Source organism: Pipra filicauda, unplaced genomic scaffold (genome assembly GCF_003945595.2).
Source record: "Pipra filicauda isolate LSUMZ 115617 unplaced genomic scaffold, ASM394559v2 scaffold38_size3968069_pilon, whole genome shotgun sequence".
NCBI classification, from domain to species: domain Eukaryota; kingdom Metazoa; phylum Chordata; class Aves; order Passeriformes; family Pipridae; genus Pipra; species Pipra filicauda.
In genome coordinates, this window is record NW_024104520.1 from 980,176 (window position 1) to 999,444 (window position 19,269).

Sequence of the window (19,269 nt, forward strand, 5' to 3'; positions counted from 1 at the left end):
CCGTTTACCTTTGAATACCTGGTGAAATCCATTAAATATTAAATTATTAAGATTGGGGGGGTGTTGCTTAGATTTTTTGGTTGTTTGCTTCCTAATGAAGATATTTTATTCAAACCATTTTTCAACCTAGACATGCAGAAAATTTAAATATGGTGACATGTGTTGGTGCACCCCCCCCACCTCCCTCCTTGGGCCAACTATGGTCTCAGGAACACTACTAGGCCGCAGCCCGGATTAATGGCACCTGGGCAGTTAGCTCCCTGTGAGCGTATCATAAACAGTCTGCTCCCAGAACAGCTGTTGTCTAACAAGCTCCAGTTTTTTAACAAATAGCCTTGAGACTTCCTTTTTCTGTCTGAAGAAGACACCAAGTGGAATAACATTTTTGTTATTGGACTTTTCGAGGAATATTCCAGTAACTACCAACTCATATTGTGGCCAAGGATGGAAATTTACTGATGACTTCAGTCAATCATCTTATGCCCCTGTCTATAAACAGTGGTACTGAGACCCCTGGAGCTCTCCTGGACCGCAGTGGGCTGTAACCAGCATCTCCCTCGGAGTGGGATGATTGTCAAAGCCAGCGAACTCTCAAGTTTGCGAGACTCTGAGGATTGCCATGGAAAGCTGACAAACCTGGGCTAATACCCCCACAGCTCCTCAAGACTTAACCCTTTGCCCACTGAGAGGATGCAAACGCACCTGATGTATTTCACTGAACTAGAGGGGAATTTTTCTGAAGTATACCTTTGTACATACTTTATGTCTGTGTGCATGCATATTACGAATGTTGCCACTTTACATTTAAGTTAAACTTAATGGTTAAGTTAGATTTATGGTTAAGTTAGTGTTGCGCTTACAGAAAACATTAATGAAGCATTTTGCAAGTGTTAAATTAATCAATTGGTTAATTACAACCACTCTTGTGTTGATTAGGTACTGTTACGATTAAGTGTTTTTAAACTGTTTTTACCTAAACCAATTATGCAGTCTGAGGCTAAGTTTGGCAAGGTGGCCCACTCTGATCCTTGTGACTCAATGGGACAGGCCCCATTATCCTTTTGCATCCCTTACTCTTTTCTGTCCTGCCCTTTTGTGTCCCTGGTCTCCACACAGAATCACTGTAGAATGCTTTTAATATAATTTTTCTTTATGTGCTTCATATAGTAAGTAATAGAGTGAATAGAGTTGCCATCAAACTTTGTTGCACTTTTGCAAACATATATTAAAACTGTTTTTGCTGATACCTTGCCAGCAATATTCAAGTGACCTAAAAGATTCATTCATGGCATCCTTGTCTCTAAACCAAAGAGATGGATTTGATGGATAGACCACTCGGTGGACAAGGAATTGGCTGGATGGTTGCACTCAACAAGCTGCAGTCAACAGCTCAATGTCCAGCTGGAGACCAGTGATGAGTGGTGTTCCTCAGGGGCCAGTATTGGAACCAGAATTGTTCAACATCTTCGTTGGTGACACGGACAGGGAGTGTCCCCTCAGCAAGTTCACTGACGACACCAAGCAGTGAGGTGCAGTTGACAGGCTGGAGAGAAGGGATGCCATCCAGAGGGACCTTGATAGGCTTGAGAGGTGGGCCTGTACAAACAGGCCAAGTGCAAGGTCCTGCATCTGGGACAGGATAATCCCAAGGACAAATACACGCTGGGTGGAGAATGGACTGACGACAGTTTGGGGAGAAGGACTTGGGGGTGCTGGCGGACGAGAAGCTGGACATGTCTCAGCAATGTGCACTTGCAGCCCTGAAAACCAACCATGTCCTGGGGAGGCAATTCTCCCCCTCTAATCCACTCTCATGAGATCCCACCTGGAATACTGCATCTAGTTCTGGGGACCCCAACACAAGAAAGACATGGACCTATTGGAACGAGTCCAGGAGGGCATAAAGACAATCAGAGGGATGGAGAACCTCTCCTGTAAAGACAGGCTGTGAGTTGAGGCCTGGAGAAGGCTCCAAGGAGAGACCTTATAGCACCTTTCAGTACTCAAAGGGGCCCACGAGAAGGCTGGAGAGGGACTTTTTACACGGGCATGTAGTAACAGAGCGAGGGGAGAATTGGCTTCAAACCAAAGGACGATAGGCTTAGATCAGATATTAGGAAAAAATTCTTTACTGTGAGAGTGGTGAGGCACTGGAACAGGTTGCCTAGAGAAGTTGTGGATGTCTCATCCCTGGAAACATTCAAGGCCAGGCTTATTTGAACAGTATTAACCATTCATATGGCTTAGAAAAGTTTTAGGAAGCTATTCAGGAAAAAAGTCTTATCTATCACAACACTGAATTGCTCCAAATAATAATAATGGAGGCCACTACAAGCTTGTTTTATCGAAGGATCAGAGGCTTTGATCAGCACTTCAACAATGCTCAACTGATTTCCATTTATCATTCTACTATTTGAAAAGAAACAAAACTTACAAATAGCACCACTAGAAAATGAAGGAACCACTACATTAAGAATAATATTAAAAGAATCATTTGATTATAGTACATAGAAAGCCTCACCCCATCACCACCAAGTTCTATGAAGTTTTTTCTTTAGTGCTTCCAAATGAAGACAGTGTTTTAAAGGAAGTGTTTAAAAATATATAACTGGCATAATATTGGTGCTCCTCGTGCCAGCTGATTTAAATACACAGAAGGCAAGTTCTTGTTCCAGCGCTCCTATTTTGTATACATCTTGGTGAGGGAAGATATTAATGGGTTTTTTCATCAGGCAGAAAGAAAACACAAATTAAGTTATCTGTGTGGACAAAACTTTCAAAGATTACAAGAACAAGGGTCAAATTGCCTCTCCTGTTCTTCCTTTTCAACTCTCAATGGTTTTGATTAAAAAACCAAAAGCACATAAAACTGTACTTGCACAGTTAAAGAGTCATTAATCTCCAGTAAAACTGTAGGGTGGTAAGAATAATTAAATGCAGGTACAAAAATGCACTGGCTTTACTGATAAGAAAAATTATACCATGTAACCATGGCATGTATGTTGAAAGATTCTACGGCTGAAAGAACATCAAGTGCTCCAAGACTGTAGAAAAAAAAAAACACATGCTGTTCTACAAATGAGAAAGATAACAGCTTATGATTATTATGATTTCATTTCAGTAGTTGACACTATCCTGTGCCAGATGATTCGTACATTGGATGCGTCACCTGTAAGATCTCAACTCACGCGTTCCCCTCTAAAGTTTCTGTTTCAAGTCCAAACGTCTGCTTAGCCAACAGAAGTCTTGACAAAGTTATGGACTTAACAAGCATTTCAAGTTTGTATGGACTAGTTACTGATATGATCTGCTGGGAAATTACAGTCCTATTCTTCTGAGGCAGCCATGGAAAAAAATACCTAACGCAAATAAAATTATCTTGGTTATCATGTCCATCATATAACTGGTGCATATGATCTTCAAACCACAGGAAATGTATTACTTTGAAAAACAAATGAACAATGAGTGCAGCTGTTAGTTGGGACACTTACAAGTCTTTTCCACAGATTCTGGCTATTAAAACTTTTTCAGCATATTAAGTGATCAGAAGTCAGCAACTGATCAGAAACTAAATGGCGAATGCTTTACAGAAGTGCAAATCTGCTATATTATCAGTGATAACTGATCAGCACAGTCAGCCTCTTCTACCTTTCCTATTGTTGATCTGCTACATTTTATAATCCCAGACTCACTTCATACCTTATTTTAACTCTATCAGAATTTATTTGGAAACAGAAGCCAAGAATCAGAATGAGGATAAGCACTTGGTGTTTTTCTGCCTACACCTCAAAAGGCTGAAAGGACAAAATTCAGGAGGCAATATGTAGCATCTGTTAACAGAAAAGAATTAACTAAATTAAAAAGTTAACTCCTACAAAAAACACCCAAAATGTCAAAAATGAAACATTCATCCTAGTGCAAAAATGTTTGGAAGAACTCCCTGTGTATATAGTATCTACTTAGTGCTTTCCAAAATCATCACATAATCATTTCATTTGCATATTTGCACCTTAGAATTCTATACTGAAATACTTTATGCTTTAAGGAGATCTCAAATTATAAATACAAAGTGAAAAGCAGCATGAACTGTTGCCTCCTAACCAGGACACCAGTATACATGATTTTGCACATTTAAATCCATATGGAATCTTACCATTGATCTTTCAGAATATCCAAACAAATGGCCCCAGTGACTGAGCTAATATTAGGATGCCATATTTTGGTGATAAACCGCACCTAAAAAAAAAGACAATTTAAAAAAGAAAAAAAAAGGTTATTAAATGCAGTATACTAAGGAAGCATTTAAAATCCACCATTTAAAATAATACTATAAACAAATACTAATTTAGAAAATGCAAAGATAAAAAACCAAAAACCAAAGACATGACGCTGCTTATTTTATGAGGCTTCAAGTTTGTAAGGCTGTTTCTTAGAGCTTTGCTTTACTCAAAACAGACTACTGCCCATTCCAGCACACCAAACCCATCCCTAACTGCTTTCCCACACACTCTGATGTGTGCACACCCCTGCATCACACAAAGTCATTAGAAATATCCTCCACCAGTACCAGTGTTTTGACACAAGCAGATGGTCAAATATGGACTTAAAACTTCCAACATTATTACAAGTGGATTTTCTAGATTTCACAAAGTGAAATGTCCCTGAACTCTTAACATGGGAATTGCATCTCACTGTTCAGCTAAATTGTTGGAAGCTACAGAGGTATTACAAGAATTTCCTTGGTGGATGCCACTACTTCTACAGCCATCCAGTCTCATTACTCATATGCAGAAAAACTTGACTAGATTACATATTTTTCTTTCCTGTTGAAGGGATCTGGTCCCAGCATTCGTTCTTGATCATGTCCATATTTTTACACTAACATGTATTCATGTTCACAAAGCATGAATAAAATCCAGGTTTTGGTTGGTTGGTTGGTTTTTTAAGACACTGAGAAAGGTAAAAACAGCATTTACTCTTAGAGGTCTTGGAACCCAAAGCTGTTCTCTGAAAGGATATACATGCCTTTGGAAATTCCTCCGTTCACATTCTTCAAACCCCTGATTTCAGGTTGCACTTTAACTGCCTTCTAGTGACTTTGACCTGTCGCTGTTTCTCATCTCTACCTCCTCACCCCAAACTCCTGACAAATATTTTATGTATATAGCACAGATCTTTCAACTTTTGCCTCTGACCTGCAAGCAAATCAGTGAAAAGAACATGTTAGCTGTCAGGCACTACAGCAGAAGACTGAACATACAGGGCTATATAAAATAAGTGCAACCCTGATGTATAAATAGGCAAGACCATAACAGTTCTGCTTTCCAGGACAGAAATAAGCGATCATGTCAGCTGAGCCATTTATTAACTACCTCAACTCTCTAAATCACTTGCAAAATGTAAAAGCAATGTAAATACTAGGTAATTTCTCACAGTGAATGACAGCTAACAATGGCTGTCAAAGCATACACTGAACAAGCTAAAGAAATCTTTCAGATAAAAAGCAGGGCAAAAATGCCTCCAATTCAAGACTACAGACTCCAGAATAAGCAGTACTACGGTACAGTGCACAGAATTTCTAACAGCTGCCTATGAACTCCAGAAATGGAGACCACTAAGCCCTAAAGCAGCAATTAAATCATGGTCCATAGACTCATCTTTCAGTGTCTGCAACCTGTTTTAGCTCTCCTTATTTTATATTCACACCAGAATACATGCAGATGAAAGAGCTGAGACCTACAGACATTTCATTAAGATTTTTTGTGTCTTTTGCTCCAGCCTCAAGGAATTAATTCAAAGGACCTATGAGCTACTGGCACCTCTCTTCCTCCTCTTCCCCAGCTCCTTCCCAGTACTACATATCAGGATGAAAATAATCAGGATCTAGGACATGTTCTTAGTTCAAAGACATCTTTCAGACAAACAGAAAACCTATCAAGAGGTTGAGTCAGCAACTTAGGAGTCTACTGATTAATAAGAAGTCACTGAAGATAGGACTAAATCAGGGCACAGGAATGTACAGTTGCAGCTGCATATGGCTGGGGAGAACACTATTCAGGGTAGAATCATACACTTGAAGTTCTAAAAAGATACAGTAAAGTTAAAAGGCCAATAACTTGTGAAAAATGTACGAGTGACTTTACCACGGCCATTTCTTGTCTCATCAATGTGCACATTTTATCCATTCCTTTGACAGAGTTGCAGTAAGACCCATCACATTTCTCTGCTGGTTCTTCAAGACACTCAACTGTACACCTCACTATTTAATTATTACTAGAAACTTGGTAGGTTACATTCAAGACTCTTAAGTCTAACTTATGGAGTCCAAGAAATTAAAAGAATCAATTTCTTCAACAATGCTTAAGGGGATGGAAGACAGCTGTGCTCTCTACATCATGTAAACTATCTGAAAACTGTATTTATCTTGCCAAAAAGATACTACATTAGGATAAATAATAAGACACAAACTTCTCCCTAGAATTTTGCCAGTTTGAACTGCAAATCAGAATAATCAGAGTGTACTTCTGATTGGATACAACTGTGCCTCCTGCATTAGTTCCACCTAAAGACAACAGTTACAATGCCTGTGTAGAGGAAAATTAAAAAAAAAAAAAAAAGGAAGAGACTCCACATGCAACCAAGTAAATAAGGACACTCAAACTTGCTAGCCAAATTGTATTATCCAAAAACGTGTCTGCAGTACCTTAGGGGGATTAAACGGATATGTTTCTGGAATTTTTATCTCTAGCTGATACCTTCCACCTGGAAAAGACAACAACAAGTTAGAAATTAAACCACAAGAACATTACTGAAGCTTAGTCTTTCATGACAATAAAGCTTATACTTCTAAATGAACAGGTTTTCAAGTAATTCCAATTTACCCAGAAGTGTTAGTTAGAAGATACATTTAAATTTTGTATCATTCATCAATGAATACACATAAAATCAATAAAGCTATATTTGCTTATGCAAATCAGAATCTATACTTCTTAGGTATATTTAATGCGCACATAGTCATTTCCAATCTTGTAATTTCCATGTTTTATTTTAGTAGAATATACCAAAACATGAATCAAACAACCCCCAAACAGATAAAACAATAGGGCACAGGAACATTTAGGCTGAACATGGGATATTACATTATTTTGACTCTGTTCTGTTACCTCATGTCAATAAATTTTCTTCAAATTACACAACTGAAATTAACTATGTCATTTTAAACGTTCTGGAACTCAAGTACATTCAAATAGTCTTTAAGAAAAGCTCTCACTCTTTGTGGAAAAAAAAATAAAGGAGGAGGCACCAATGTAACTTTCATTATGTTCTACATTACTGCTTGAAGTAGTTACTTCTATTCCAATTCTGCAAACACTTTGACACAGCAGTACTTAGAATATACTTTGCAGGACTACAGCATGCAATAAATGAGCTTGGCAGACAGAACCCCCTCCTACTGCCCCGTTTTAAACATTTCTATTTTTCTGTCCCTGTGGCGTCTGTCTCTTTCAATTATAGTTCTGTTGACATTCAAGCTCACTATCAATCCTTATGTCTTCTGGAGCAATCTCAAACTATCTCTGCCCGCCCAGTGAAGGCCATTTGCCAGGCAGCAGTTCAATGACAAAAAGAACAGGGCATAACAAAACATACACACTAATCTGAACATTTAGCTTTTATAAAAATTGAAAGCATTTCTCCTCATTTGCGATTTTTTCCTCATCCCGTTGTTGCTCTTTCTGAAAGAAACCTTTCCCTCCTTCAGTATACTTTGTTACAATTTATAAATTTCCTTGAATTAAAGCTGAAGTATCTGCAACCTATTTTCTTTGAGATTTCAAGAGTAATTTACTCTGCAAATCACTCTATACAAAACCAGCTCTCAAGTAGCCACAATACAGGCAGCAAAATACACATACAGGGAAAAAAACCCTCAAAGCAATACTCTCAACAGTTATAGTCTATGGCATTGTTTTATCTGTGCCAAAATGCACATTAGTAGCTACTAACACCTCTCACTTTCAAAATGTATTTCAGTCTAATACACTCCTCCTGAAACTCATTAATATCAGTTTGATATTTTACACTACTGTCTACAGCTGTTTATTCTCACTTAACACTACAATAACTTGAGAAGTTCTAACAGAAAATACAATAGAAGAAAGGCCAATATTTCCAAAATTATAATAGCCAATGTCTAAGTTGATAGCTTGCCTACTTAGAGGACAGCACAAGCAAAATACTTTTGAAGACACGTACATCAACAACAAACCTTAAGTAAGTTTGTTTTCCCTTTTCTCTGAATTGAAGCATAATTCAGCAGCAATTTTTTTCTAAGAAGCAAAACAATTACGCTGTGCCTAGATTACAAAAATTCATCAGTCCCTCTATGATTTTACTGCCACACCATTTTGTGAGGTAACATTAACTCTATCCTCAGGTATTACCATTTCTTCTGCTTACCACAGGGTATTACAGTCTAACAGGTTATTCAGCTACCAATACTTTTCACCTGGAATGCACAAGTCCTAAAGATTTTAAAACTGCTGGACTAATGAGCTGGTGGTATTATTTACACAGTATTGTTGTGCAATGAAGTTTGCAGTTTAAAATATAGGCTTGAAGACTTAAACTGAACAAATCTGGATTTAATTTCCTTAATACTACATTTAAAATGCAAGTGAATAACTTCTGCATGCCAATGTTTTTGCAATTTTTTTTTTAAAGGAGTATGCACATGTATGGCTTTTCTGCAGCTATTTAATGCCTGTGATTGAATTAAACAGTAATGGCAGAATATTCCTTCTGTAGTCCTATTGGAGCAGGTCTCACAATAGAGTTGGAGCAATGTTTAGCTATTTTCCTTGAAGAAATACCCTATTATAAATTTTGCAGTTATTCTGGCTCGCAAGCTTGGCTTGAAATTCATACCATTGTTACAAAGGCTTTAAAAAAAACAAACAAAAAACCCCCGCCAAAACCCCAACTTATCTTTTGAAAAGCTCTTGAATCAAATAAAACCCAGCAGCCATTAATCTAGGCTTAGTCTTTCAAAGGTCCCCTCTCCAAAGACATATGTTTTAAAGTGGGAAGTAAACATGTTTCAATGAAAGTTATGTCTTGCAATATTCCCATGATTATCAATATGAGTTGACACTATTACCAGGAAAATAAAAGCTGTCAATTTTGCCAACAATAGATGGAATTCTTTCTCTCAGTCATTCTTAACTAATGTCCCAACATAACCTATAACAGAATTTTGCAGCAGCAGTTTGTTTTCAGATACCTCACCAATTATGGTCAACAACAAGCACTACTGTTCTCTCACTTCACAATGGTTCTAGAAATCCCTCCTGTATCACAGAACTGTCTGACCTGAACTACTGCATTAATTAGTTGTTCTTCATAAAGCACTTCTTGCTGTGTCACTGTTCAGACTACAGATGACAAGAGATCAGCCTGTAATTATGCAGCATGCATTACTGCATTAGTCATAAAATGTAGACTACACACACTGGCATGCCCTTCATAATTACATAAGGGAATAAATGCATATTATTACAGAAATATTAACATTATTACAGAAATATTAACATTCCAAAGTAAATTACTCAAGCGTCAGGAAACACCAGAAATTGGGCTGGTGGTAACCTTCATTTTGCTCCTTAATATGCCCTCTAGATTAAAGTAAGTATACAATCACATTATGTTTCCATGAGATCCCTGCCATAATCAGAACACAAAATAAGTTTAGCCCCCCAAAAGGGACATTTACTATATCCCCATAATGAAATGTACTCAAAGGTATGCAAGTATGCATACATCCACAAACTCTGTGCTAAACACATATTGCTGAGTTTCATTAGCAGGATATGCTGAATATGTGAATACACAGCGCTCAGCTTTTGAAATTCTGGTCTACCTGAATCATTCAGCATCACACAGAACCTAGTTCTGCTAATAGGCATTTAAATCTTTTTTTACCCTCTTCATGAACTGCTATATCATTTTTCACCTCAGTGACATATGAATACATCTTTCCTTTCAAATAACTCTCAACACAATCTCCAGAAAAGGCCCATTTTATAAGCCAAGGTAATACTAACCTGGAGGGGGAAAAAAATGGCAAGCCATAACAAACCAGCTCACTTGAGAAGGACTAATTCTGTCTGAATGGAAAACAAACACCCAAACGCCCCAAAACAACACCCTTCTACCACCATTCAGATGTTTCCTAGTATCCAATTATTTAATTTTGCAATAACTTAACATCTGTATATAAGACTTGGTTTTACAAGACAAACCATATTGTTGCAAAACAGCAATTATACTAAATCCTAAAGAATGATTCACTTCCAAATAGGTCACCAGCACTACTCTGTATTTCAGGTGGAACAGCATGGTTCTCGTTTTAAATTGAAGATCCATGTTACAAACAGAAGAAGTTATCTTCTTTCCAGACATTATCTTCTGTCAACTACACATCAGCAGCTGATGAGATGAAGACACATGGGAAAAAGGAGGGAGAGGGGAAAACCACCATTAGTTGCTAAACTGCTGAGGAACTCTGGGAATCAATTTCTGCAGGGCAGCACCCCTACCATTACAGATGCTTCTACTTTCCTACTCTTTTCCAGGCTCATTTCCCTTTTCCTCATCTTCTGACACCTTCTACCCCTGCCAATATTCTTCCATGGCAACTTCTGTTAGGCTGTTTCCTCATTCTTTATCTGTCCTGGGCCTCAAAGGTACAGGAGGGGTGGGTGGCACTGGGGAGACTCTCCCTGTGCTCAAGCCCAATGCAGCTGCACCAGCTCCCAGCCCAGAGAAACAATCACAAGGGATGTTCTCCTTAGGGAAGATATAACAACCAGATTTTCATCAATAGCCACTCATGCTTTTGAGTGCATATACATCCATACCTACAAAAAAATTTCAGGTATTTTCACCACCTGATGAGAATTTATTTGTCAAAATAATGACAAATAGCACATTTCTGGTCTCAGGAGAATACTAAAGTCCCACTCTTAACTCAAAGGCATGGAGGAACTACAGCAACTGAAAAACTTGGAAAATTGTTTTAAATTCCAACAAAATAATGTATTTGCCTGTAACACTCCTTTCAACTATTTTTGTTCAAAGTTCAAATTCAAATCCAAGTAGATACCTGGTATGGCCTCTCTGAGTAAAACAAGATTTTAAAGCTATCCAAAAGTTTAAGGATTTTTACTTTAAATTTTAGTTATCATCACAGAACTTTAAATAGAAGGTGTGTCTGCCAGCTCCATATAGGCAAAGTTTACAAGTACCAGCATCACTGAGTAATTTTGTATCCCTGACAAAGCTACATTAGCTCCTTTTAAAGCTTCTTTATGGAAGTTACCTTGCTTTTCGCAGACTGGAAGAGGTGCACAATTACTGATACCAGCTTTAATAAACAAAAAAGTCAATAAGGTAATTTTTGAAGACAGCTAAAGAGATGAAGTCCTACTACAGAGTCCCCCACTTCAGTATAAATTCAGTATTGGGACCCATGAATGCCCAAGATTAATCCCAAATTTAACTTGCAATGACATCTCTGCTTGAGATAGGCAAAATGCAACATTTATGAATGATCACATCACAGAAATACACGTGCAGTCTGAAGCTCAGTTTCTGGATGCTCGATGGTTAAGAAGCTTAAACTGTCGAGACAGTAAACAAACAACTAAAAGGCAGAATTTTACCAATTACACTGCACAGCTTATACCTGTAAATTAATCTAATGGAATAGCCTATCCTACTGTTGAACAGATCTCTCTTCAGGCAACACAGAAGCTGAACTGAAATACTTTTAAAGCTTAAAATCTGTTTAAAAAAAAAATCAGACTATTTAAAAACATTTATCTCTATATTTTATGCTGTAAATTAATTTTACAAACAAAGTATCTCAAGACACATGATTTGAAGTGTACAATAATTGCATACACAAAAGCATTACTTGCCTTCATATGGTGTATCCGGAGGTCCTGCTATTTCTCCTCTTAATTCTGTAAAATTTTCATCTACAAGATCTACTTTAATTTGATTTTTGCTGGTCTTAAAAATAAACAGAGAAACAAAGAATCATAAGTAAGCATTTGACATACAGATTTCCCCCAAAATATGGTATTTAAAATTTTCAGTAGTTTAAAATAAGAAAGCATTTAAAAATATAGTAACCTAAAGTTAATAGCTATCTTCCAGCTAAAATTTTACTTCATTAAAAACAGACTACTTGTGAAGCATTACCATAATATTATTTATACTATCACTACAATATGCAAAGCAATTCAGCAATATCTCAAATTATATTTTTGACTACATTTTAAAAAGACCATGATCTTTCAAATCAGCTATTCATTCTACATATCTTAAACTATAAATTTAAATAGACCAAATTACATATTAGTTTTTTTTCTTGTTTAGATCAATTTAATTAGTAAGAGATGTGTTTGTCACTTTCAGTGGAATACGGAAAGACTTCCCCAAATGGAGTGGTATTTTTAACAATACAATGATCTAAACATAATAGTGTAGTCTTGCTTAAGATCATGTTTATCTTTAATATTTAGGCATAAGGTACAATGTATTTATACATTTGAATTTCATTGTCACCTCCTCAACATTTTCACACCCCATATCAACTTGCCTACAAAATAAAAACACTTTACTTTGATATTGAAGAAAACATATGTTTTCCAGAAATGGATTCTCAGAAGTGTTCAGCCAGAGCTACTCATTCCACTGAATTTGCTTTCCAGGTCCAGAGAGCAGTGTTAGTGAATGTCATACAAATCTTCCAGCCAGTATGTTTTTTGGGGGAGTTGCAAAGGAAAATCTCCTTCTAGAAAGATGTACCATCAGTAATTACAGGTTTTTCCATTCTGCTACTTCTGCATACTGTGTTCACTGACTGCAATACAGATTTCTTGAATCCTGTGTTATTTTTTTTCAAGAGTTCTTAGCATCTTCTCAGGTCTTTTAAAATTGTTCCAACTTGTTCTACACCAAAAAGCCCTGTGCAGCTGTGCTTCTCTTCGCCCTCAGAGTAAACCTGGTTGCTGTCAACTATTAGAGAAGAGTTAAGTCAGAGAAAGCTGATGGCTGCCATCAACTGATTCTTGGATCTATCAAAGATGTGAACCATTAAGGACGCAGAATTCACTGGACAACAGTTGGGAAATTACCTCTGTTTCCTTTCTGCAAGTGTGCTATAGATTCAGCTCCCCCCAAACAAAGAGAGTGCTCTTCTGACCAGATACACTCACAGACATAACGAAAAATCAAAGATTAGGTAAAAATTTCACCACGTAAAAAATCCTAATTAAAGGTTTCACTAAATTAATCCAATGGTGAGTTGGGAGCTTTTGACATCTGTAGTTACACACATTTGTCTTCAGAACTTGGGTAAAACCCCTTCAACCCACACAAATGAGGCAGCACCTGCGGCCCTCTCCAACAGCCAGGAACTGTAACAAACCTACTCTCTGAATCCAAACTCACATGGCATATGCTTCTTGCAAGCTTTCCAACATCCCTTCTAAATTTTTTTGCTCTCATTATTCCAACTGGCAGCTCATCCCGCCACCTCACAATTTTTGAAAACTTTCTATAGTACCATTAGGTAAAGTTACAATCTATTTACGCCCACTTGTGACAGCGTTGTTTCCCAGCTCCAACAAGTTTCTTTGTATCACTACTATTTATTCCCCTTGCAAAATATGTTATTTATACTGATTTTTCAGCCTTAAGTTTGCCTCTAAACAAGCTGAAATTTTAATCTCAGGCTGATTTTTTAAAAATTTCTCCACTCTATGTCCCATGATCATCTAACCAGCCTTCCACAAACTAACCGAAGTCCCAGAATCTGTGCCACAAGCACTCTGTTGAACTCACTGAAAATACATCACAACCAGCATAACCTAAGAAAGATCAAATCTGCCTTTTTACATGGCAGCACAACACGAGGCTCAGATCAAGTGACAAGAGTCCCAGCAAGGACTCCTGCCTAAGTTTTTGTCCTCTCCAGTGGCCGCACTGTGCTTTCACACAGGGACTGCCCCCGGGCATGACCTCTTCATTCACAAAGCAGCACATTGGTTTAAATAACCAATACAGTTAATAAGTCACCAAAACTATCTGCGTGGGTACTGCAGTCACTCTGTCCTCAACAGAGGTTCTGCTGCTCCCCCTCTGCCAACTAGTAAGCTGTCAACATCACCTGGCAAGCTCCACACTGACAGCAGGAGTTCTTGTTCTTTGCAAGTAACTTTCCATTTCGAGGACTGCAGCAATAGCAAATGGGATGAATTTCAGTGATACAATCTATGGTTAATCCATGCTGCAGCTTGCTCCATTTTCTACTGTAATTCTGGTTTTCTTCAGTGTCCTGCACACTGTTGTAGTAGCCTAGATATTTGCCTTGATATTCAATTTCAATTAGTTCCACACTAGCTGTTTTTCACAACAAATCATTCCCAAATCAATAAATTTGTTAAAAAGCAAACAAACACACCCCTATTGCTAAGCTCAATTTTCTTCAAGAGTCAGTGGTCCTGGTTCTCCCCTTTGAGATGACTGCTTTTATTACTACAGTTGTAGCTGTCTCCATACCTTTATTTCTTTTGCACAGAACCTTAAGGAAAAACAGCAGGCTATATTACACTGTTCCAGTGCAAGGATTAATTTAATCTTGCATTCATACTTAAATGCTACCATGCCCTTCATATAACACATTCATTTTTTATTTACATAGCTGAAGATCCTTTTTTCATGCTATTCTGATACTTTTCAATGCCCAGCTCAGCTTGACCTTGACAATTACTGCTTTATCCTTCACCCCTGGAGAAACAGCACCAAAGTGACTGTTAATCAAATTAAATCTGGAATGTTGTCCTATAATATTTCCCTTTAATAAGTATCAAGTAGAATAAAATTACTTAATTTAAGCAGTTCTAACAGAATAAACCCCTGGCCTCCACACCTACCAACAGCAGAGTTCTTCAAAAGTTCTCTGACACCAATGATCTTTGCAAAGAATTTATGAATCAACTTGTGATCTCACGTCCCAAGTTGATTTTCCAGAAGCAGTTCTACAAAGACCTCATTATACTTTCATATCAAGTCTAAAACAGTATCACCTCCTGTTAATTCAGTAACAATTTAGTGACTAAATCACTGGGCTAGCAATTCCTGTAATATTAGCCTTGCCATTACTAGTGGCATTTTTTTCTACAATTTCAAAGTTAAATTCTGTAACAATACAACACCCAAACATCCATCGGTAAAATCCTTTTCTAGAAGTCTACGAGTCCAACACTATTAGAATTTCCCATCACCACACCTGAAAATTATTTTGATCAAGACTGACCAAAAGAAAAAAAAAACCAAAGCAACTCCAAACAAAACAAACAAAAAACCTCCAACACACAGAGAAAGGAGCATTGACGCAACATACTATATAATGCATGATGCCATTCCCTAATTTTTTTTCTTCATATTCTAGATGGATTATGCATAGCCTTTTTTTCTTTTTTAATGTATCCCCTACTTCACACTAAGGTTCTAGTCAAAAGATTTGTTGTCTTGTAGACCAACCCAACTGCTGAGATTCTTTCTGCACTGCTATAGGTAGTCATGCTTAACCAATTTTATTCTGCCTTGTGGAAATTAAACTCAAGCACAGAGATTACACTAAAAGCACGATGCAGACAACTTGAGGAAGATTCACATTACACACTTTCATCCATTATAAAAGCCTTATCTCTAAAAAGAAACTCAGAGGAATCAACCCCTCATGAAGCATCATTCTGTGAGCATCTTCCAAAGTTCGGACACTCGATCACATTTACCACAGTAGCCACTGATCAATAATATCTTGACTTGTCTTCACCTGCCTCCTCTTAAAAGAAAACATCCAGAATTACACTGTAGTTTTATATTTGAGTATCTTCCTATTACAGAACACACAACCCACTCCAGCAGAAACTTTAAAGAATAAGTTCTGCCACTATGAAGACTTCATCACACACGTCTTCACTTCTACTAAAATCCTTTTAGAGAGCAGCTCTGCACCCTACTCTCACCAGACAACAGGCTCTTCTGTTCTCTTTATTCACTGTAGTCTACAAGTCTTAACAAGGAGCCCCCCATTTGAGGGCCTGTCTTCTTTCTGCAGTTAATCCAACTTTTTCCTGAGCCTTCCATACTATCTCTTTCTCTGTTCTCCAACCTGCCTTTAAAAAACTCTTTCACTGATAATTATTCACGGCCTATTATCCTCTACTTGTCCAGTACCTCTACTCTTAAAAATCCAAAGTTTTCCTTCATGTAAGATAAAAGACAAAACCATTACATATCAACACCACAGGAGCACGTTAAGACAAGATACTTAAAACTGCATTGTTCTAAACTTTTATTTCCCCACATGCAAAATACAATTTACTATATTTATTAAAAGCGAAAGAAAATTATATATTCAAAGTTTCATCTTGAGATAAGTCTACTTCTTGAAGACTGAAGGTAGAGGAAATTACTTTTTTTAGAAGTAGGAATTCCAAGTGCATCAGAATTCTTTATGCTTTCTAAGAAAGTCTCCAAATTCTTCAGTTATTTTGATAAACAGACTACCACAGAGTTAACCTCAAGTAATCAGCATAAAAATGCCTATTATCAGTGTTGGCAATGTACAGATACATACTGGTAGGTTGAACTAAAAATGTAGGAATAAGTAGTTTTTAATTAATTTTTTTTTATTACATGGTCAGTAGTTTTGACATCTATGTTGAACCCTCTTGACTGGAAAGAAAAAAAACCCAAACCCGAAATAAATCCCTCACATTTCCATGTCAGCCATGGCTACCAAACATTATAAACTTAATACTGGATGATGACGACATACAAAATAGTTTTGACTGAGGTTGTCCTAGAACCAATTAGCTCTACTTAGTCCCCCCATGACAATACCTTAACATTACACCTTTAACCCTTGTATAATAAAATTACTCTAAAGAAATGTAAATACATCCATTAGCAAACATACTATGTCTTCGACTATTGGGGTCAGAACAAAAAAAAGGAAAAGAAACTATGTTATTAGCAATATTAGTAACTTCAGTTCAGCACATTAGTTAAAAATAATAAAGTAGTGTCAAACTGAATTATTATTTGCATGTTCTATCTATCTCACCTTACATATTGAGACACCATGTGTAAAATTCGTATCAAATGTCTTGGCTATAACGGCCAAGATGGCAAATAAGGACTTATAAAAACAAAAAACAACGTGCACACACACACCTGCACACAAAACCACCTTAAACAGACTTATATTTGGAATTTTAAACTCAGTGGTTACTTCTGAATTACTGTGTATAAAAGAAACCAAACACAAAAATCACAAAACCCCACTATTCCATATAGCAGTCTGTGATTTTACTGGTCCTATAACATGATTTTGCTCCATCTTGAGGGGAACATACTCCATACTGGATCAACTACTTCTATTTTCTCTTAATTTACTTTGTTTTTATAGAAAAGAACTCATAGAAAACTCTAGAAACATATGTATGTATGAATACATATGAATAAAACAAAATCAGACTAGAAAAAACCTAACCTGAAAAGACACATATACAAGTGATAAATTATGTGTAGAGATAAACAAGTCTAATTGCAATGAATGCAGCTAAGTATTAAAACTCTCTAATCATTTAGGGTTTTAAAACCAGCAGCTTACACATTAATGAAGAGTTTTAAGAAAGTAACAAAAATGTTAAAGAATGCACTTGCCAAAATTTCAGCAAGGATTAAGGAAAAATTTGAAAAATTTCTCTGGAATTTTCTCAACCAAGGACAAAGTCCAGTCACTAGTGAAGCAGATTGTGCATTTAAAACAAAACATTTTCTACCACTGATTGTTTCCCTAATCACAGCAACAAAATAAAATAACTTCTTTATCTTTCAGGATAGGATTTTTAAATTATTGTTTGATTCTTCTACGAGGTAAATTGGCAATAACCACTTTTTAACCTATCTAAAATCTAGTAAAAATTTAGTTACTTCTTTAATACAGACACAACTTACAAAAGTGAAGTACTTTTGAACATCTAAACATTTTATACTGACATTATAAGGTTCAATATTTAACAGGACAATTTAAGTAAGAAATCCTTCACTCTAGGCTGAAGCCATGCTAGAAACATTAACTTATGGTAACTATATATACAGCAACTTCGAATTACTAGTGTCTTATAAAATTCTTCTTACCCTCCTCCCTATTTTATATTCTACCACAACAATCTTACTCTGCACCAAAATCTGGCACGAACATATCTCAAGAGACTTACAGAAAAAGATCACCTGATTGACTATCACAATGAAATCCACAACGCTATTTTAGCAAACAGCTGCAAGTACTCTGAGTCAATGTGTTGAGCAAAAGACTCCAATCTTTCAGTAGCCGTTCACTCCATTAAACAATTATTTAAATTAATAACTTAAAAACCAAAACCAAGTTCATTCTTATCCTATTTCCCAACACCTTGCAAATCTGTGGATAATTCAGAGGAATTCTGGTTTGCAATAAATGCCCCATTATTTTCTTATGTTCTTTGGCTAAGGTTCCATGACCTCTCTCAACTCAGTCCAAATGATTGGGCTCTCCCCCTTCACTGATATGCCAGATAGGAACATTCCTAACAAAAGCTCACCTCTTAAGCTGCCTTCTAAGAAGTCAACTACCAGCCTCTCCTCTCACATCCTCGGGCATCACTTCTTTTCAAACCAACAGTCTCCCTTTTTAACCCCTTTGCTACCGCAGAGCAGCTCAGAGTAAGTACACTGCATCCACTTGTTCACTCTTATGCATGAAATGGGAAAACAGCAAAAAGGCAGGAGGTATCACTCAACTAGGAAGCAAAGTGCAGCACACTGTCCTGCAGCAGAACGGTAAATTCAACTTAAAAAAAAAAAAGTTTTATATTCCTGCTGCTGCCCTCCTCAAAGAGCTATCAAAGCGAGAGGGAGTAGTTCAGTACTACCGAAGTGTTCCTTCAGACTCACTCCAGCTTAAAAGCCAGAACAGAGTGCATCTCAGTGCATCTCCAGAGCCTGAGGTTGTTATTATTAAGACGAGAAGCAAAAATGTCACATAATTACCAAAGGGCTACGAAGTCTATGAGCTGCACTATCAGCTGAGATCAGCAGATCACATTTGCATTCTCAGAGAGAGCTCCTGCTGACCTTCAAAGC

The 19,269-nt window shown here is 37.0% G+C and overlaps 1 protein-coding gene across 1 annotated transcript in view; it reads right to left on the minus strand.

Moving 5' to 3' along the window:
* The window catches only part of UBE2K (ubiquitin conjugating enzyme E2 K), a 46,679-nt gene that overhangs the window by 16,661 nt on the left and 10,749 nt on the right, over positions 1 to 19,269 (minus strand). Inside the window, exons 2-4 of the mRNA XM_027731593.2 lie at positions 11,982 to 12,075; positions 6,704 to 6,762; positions 4,154 to 4,236 (exon numbers count right to left, since the gene is read on the minus strand). Coding sequence (XP_027587394.1) covers positions 4,154 to 4,236; positions 6,704 to 6,762; positions 11,982 to 12,075 — 236 coding nt within the window. The remainder of the gene's footprint in view (positions 1 to 4,153; positions 4,237 to 6,703; positions 6,763 to 11,981; positions 12,076 to 19,269) is intronic.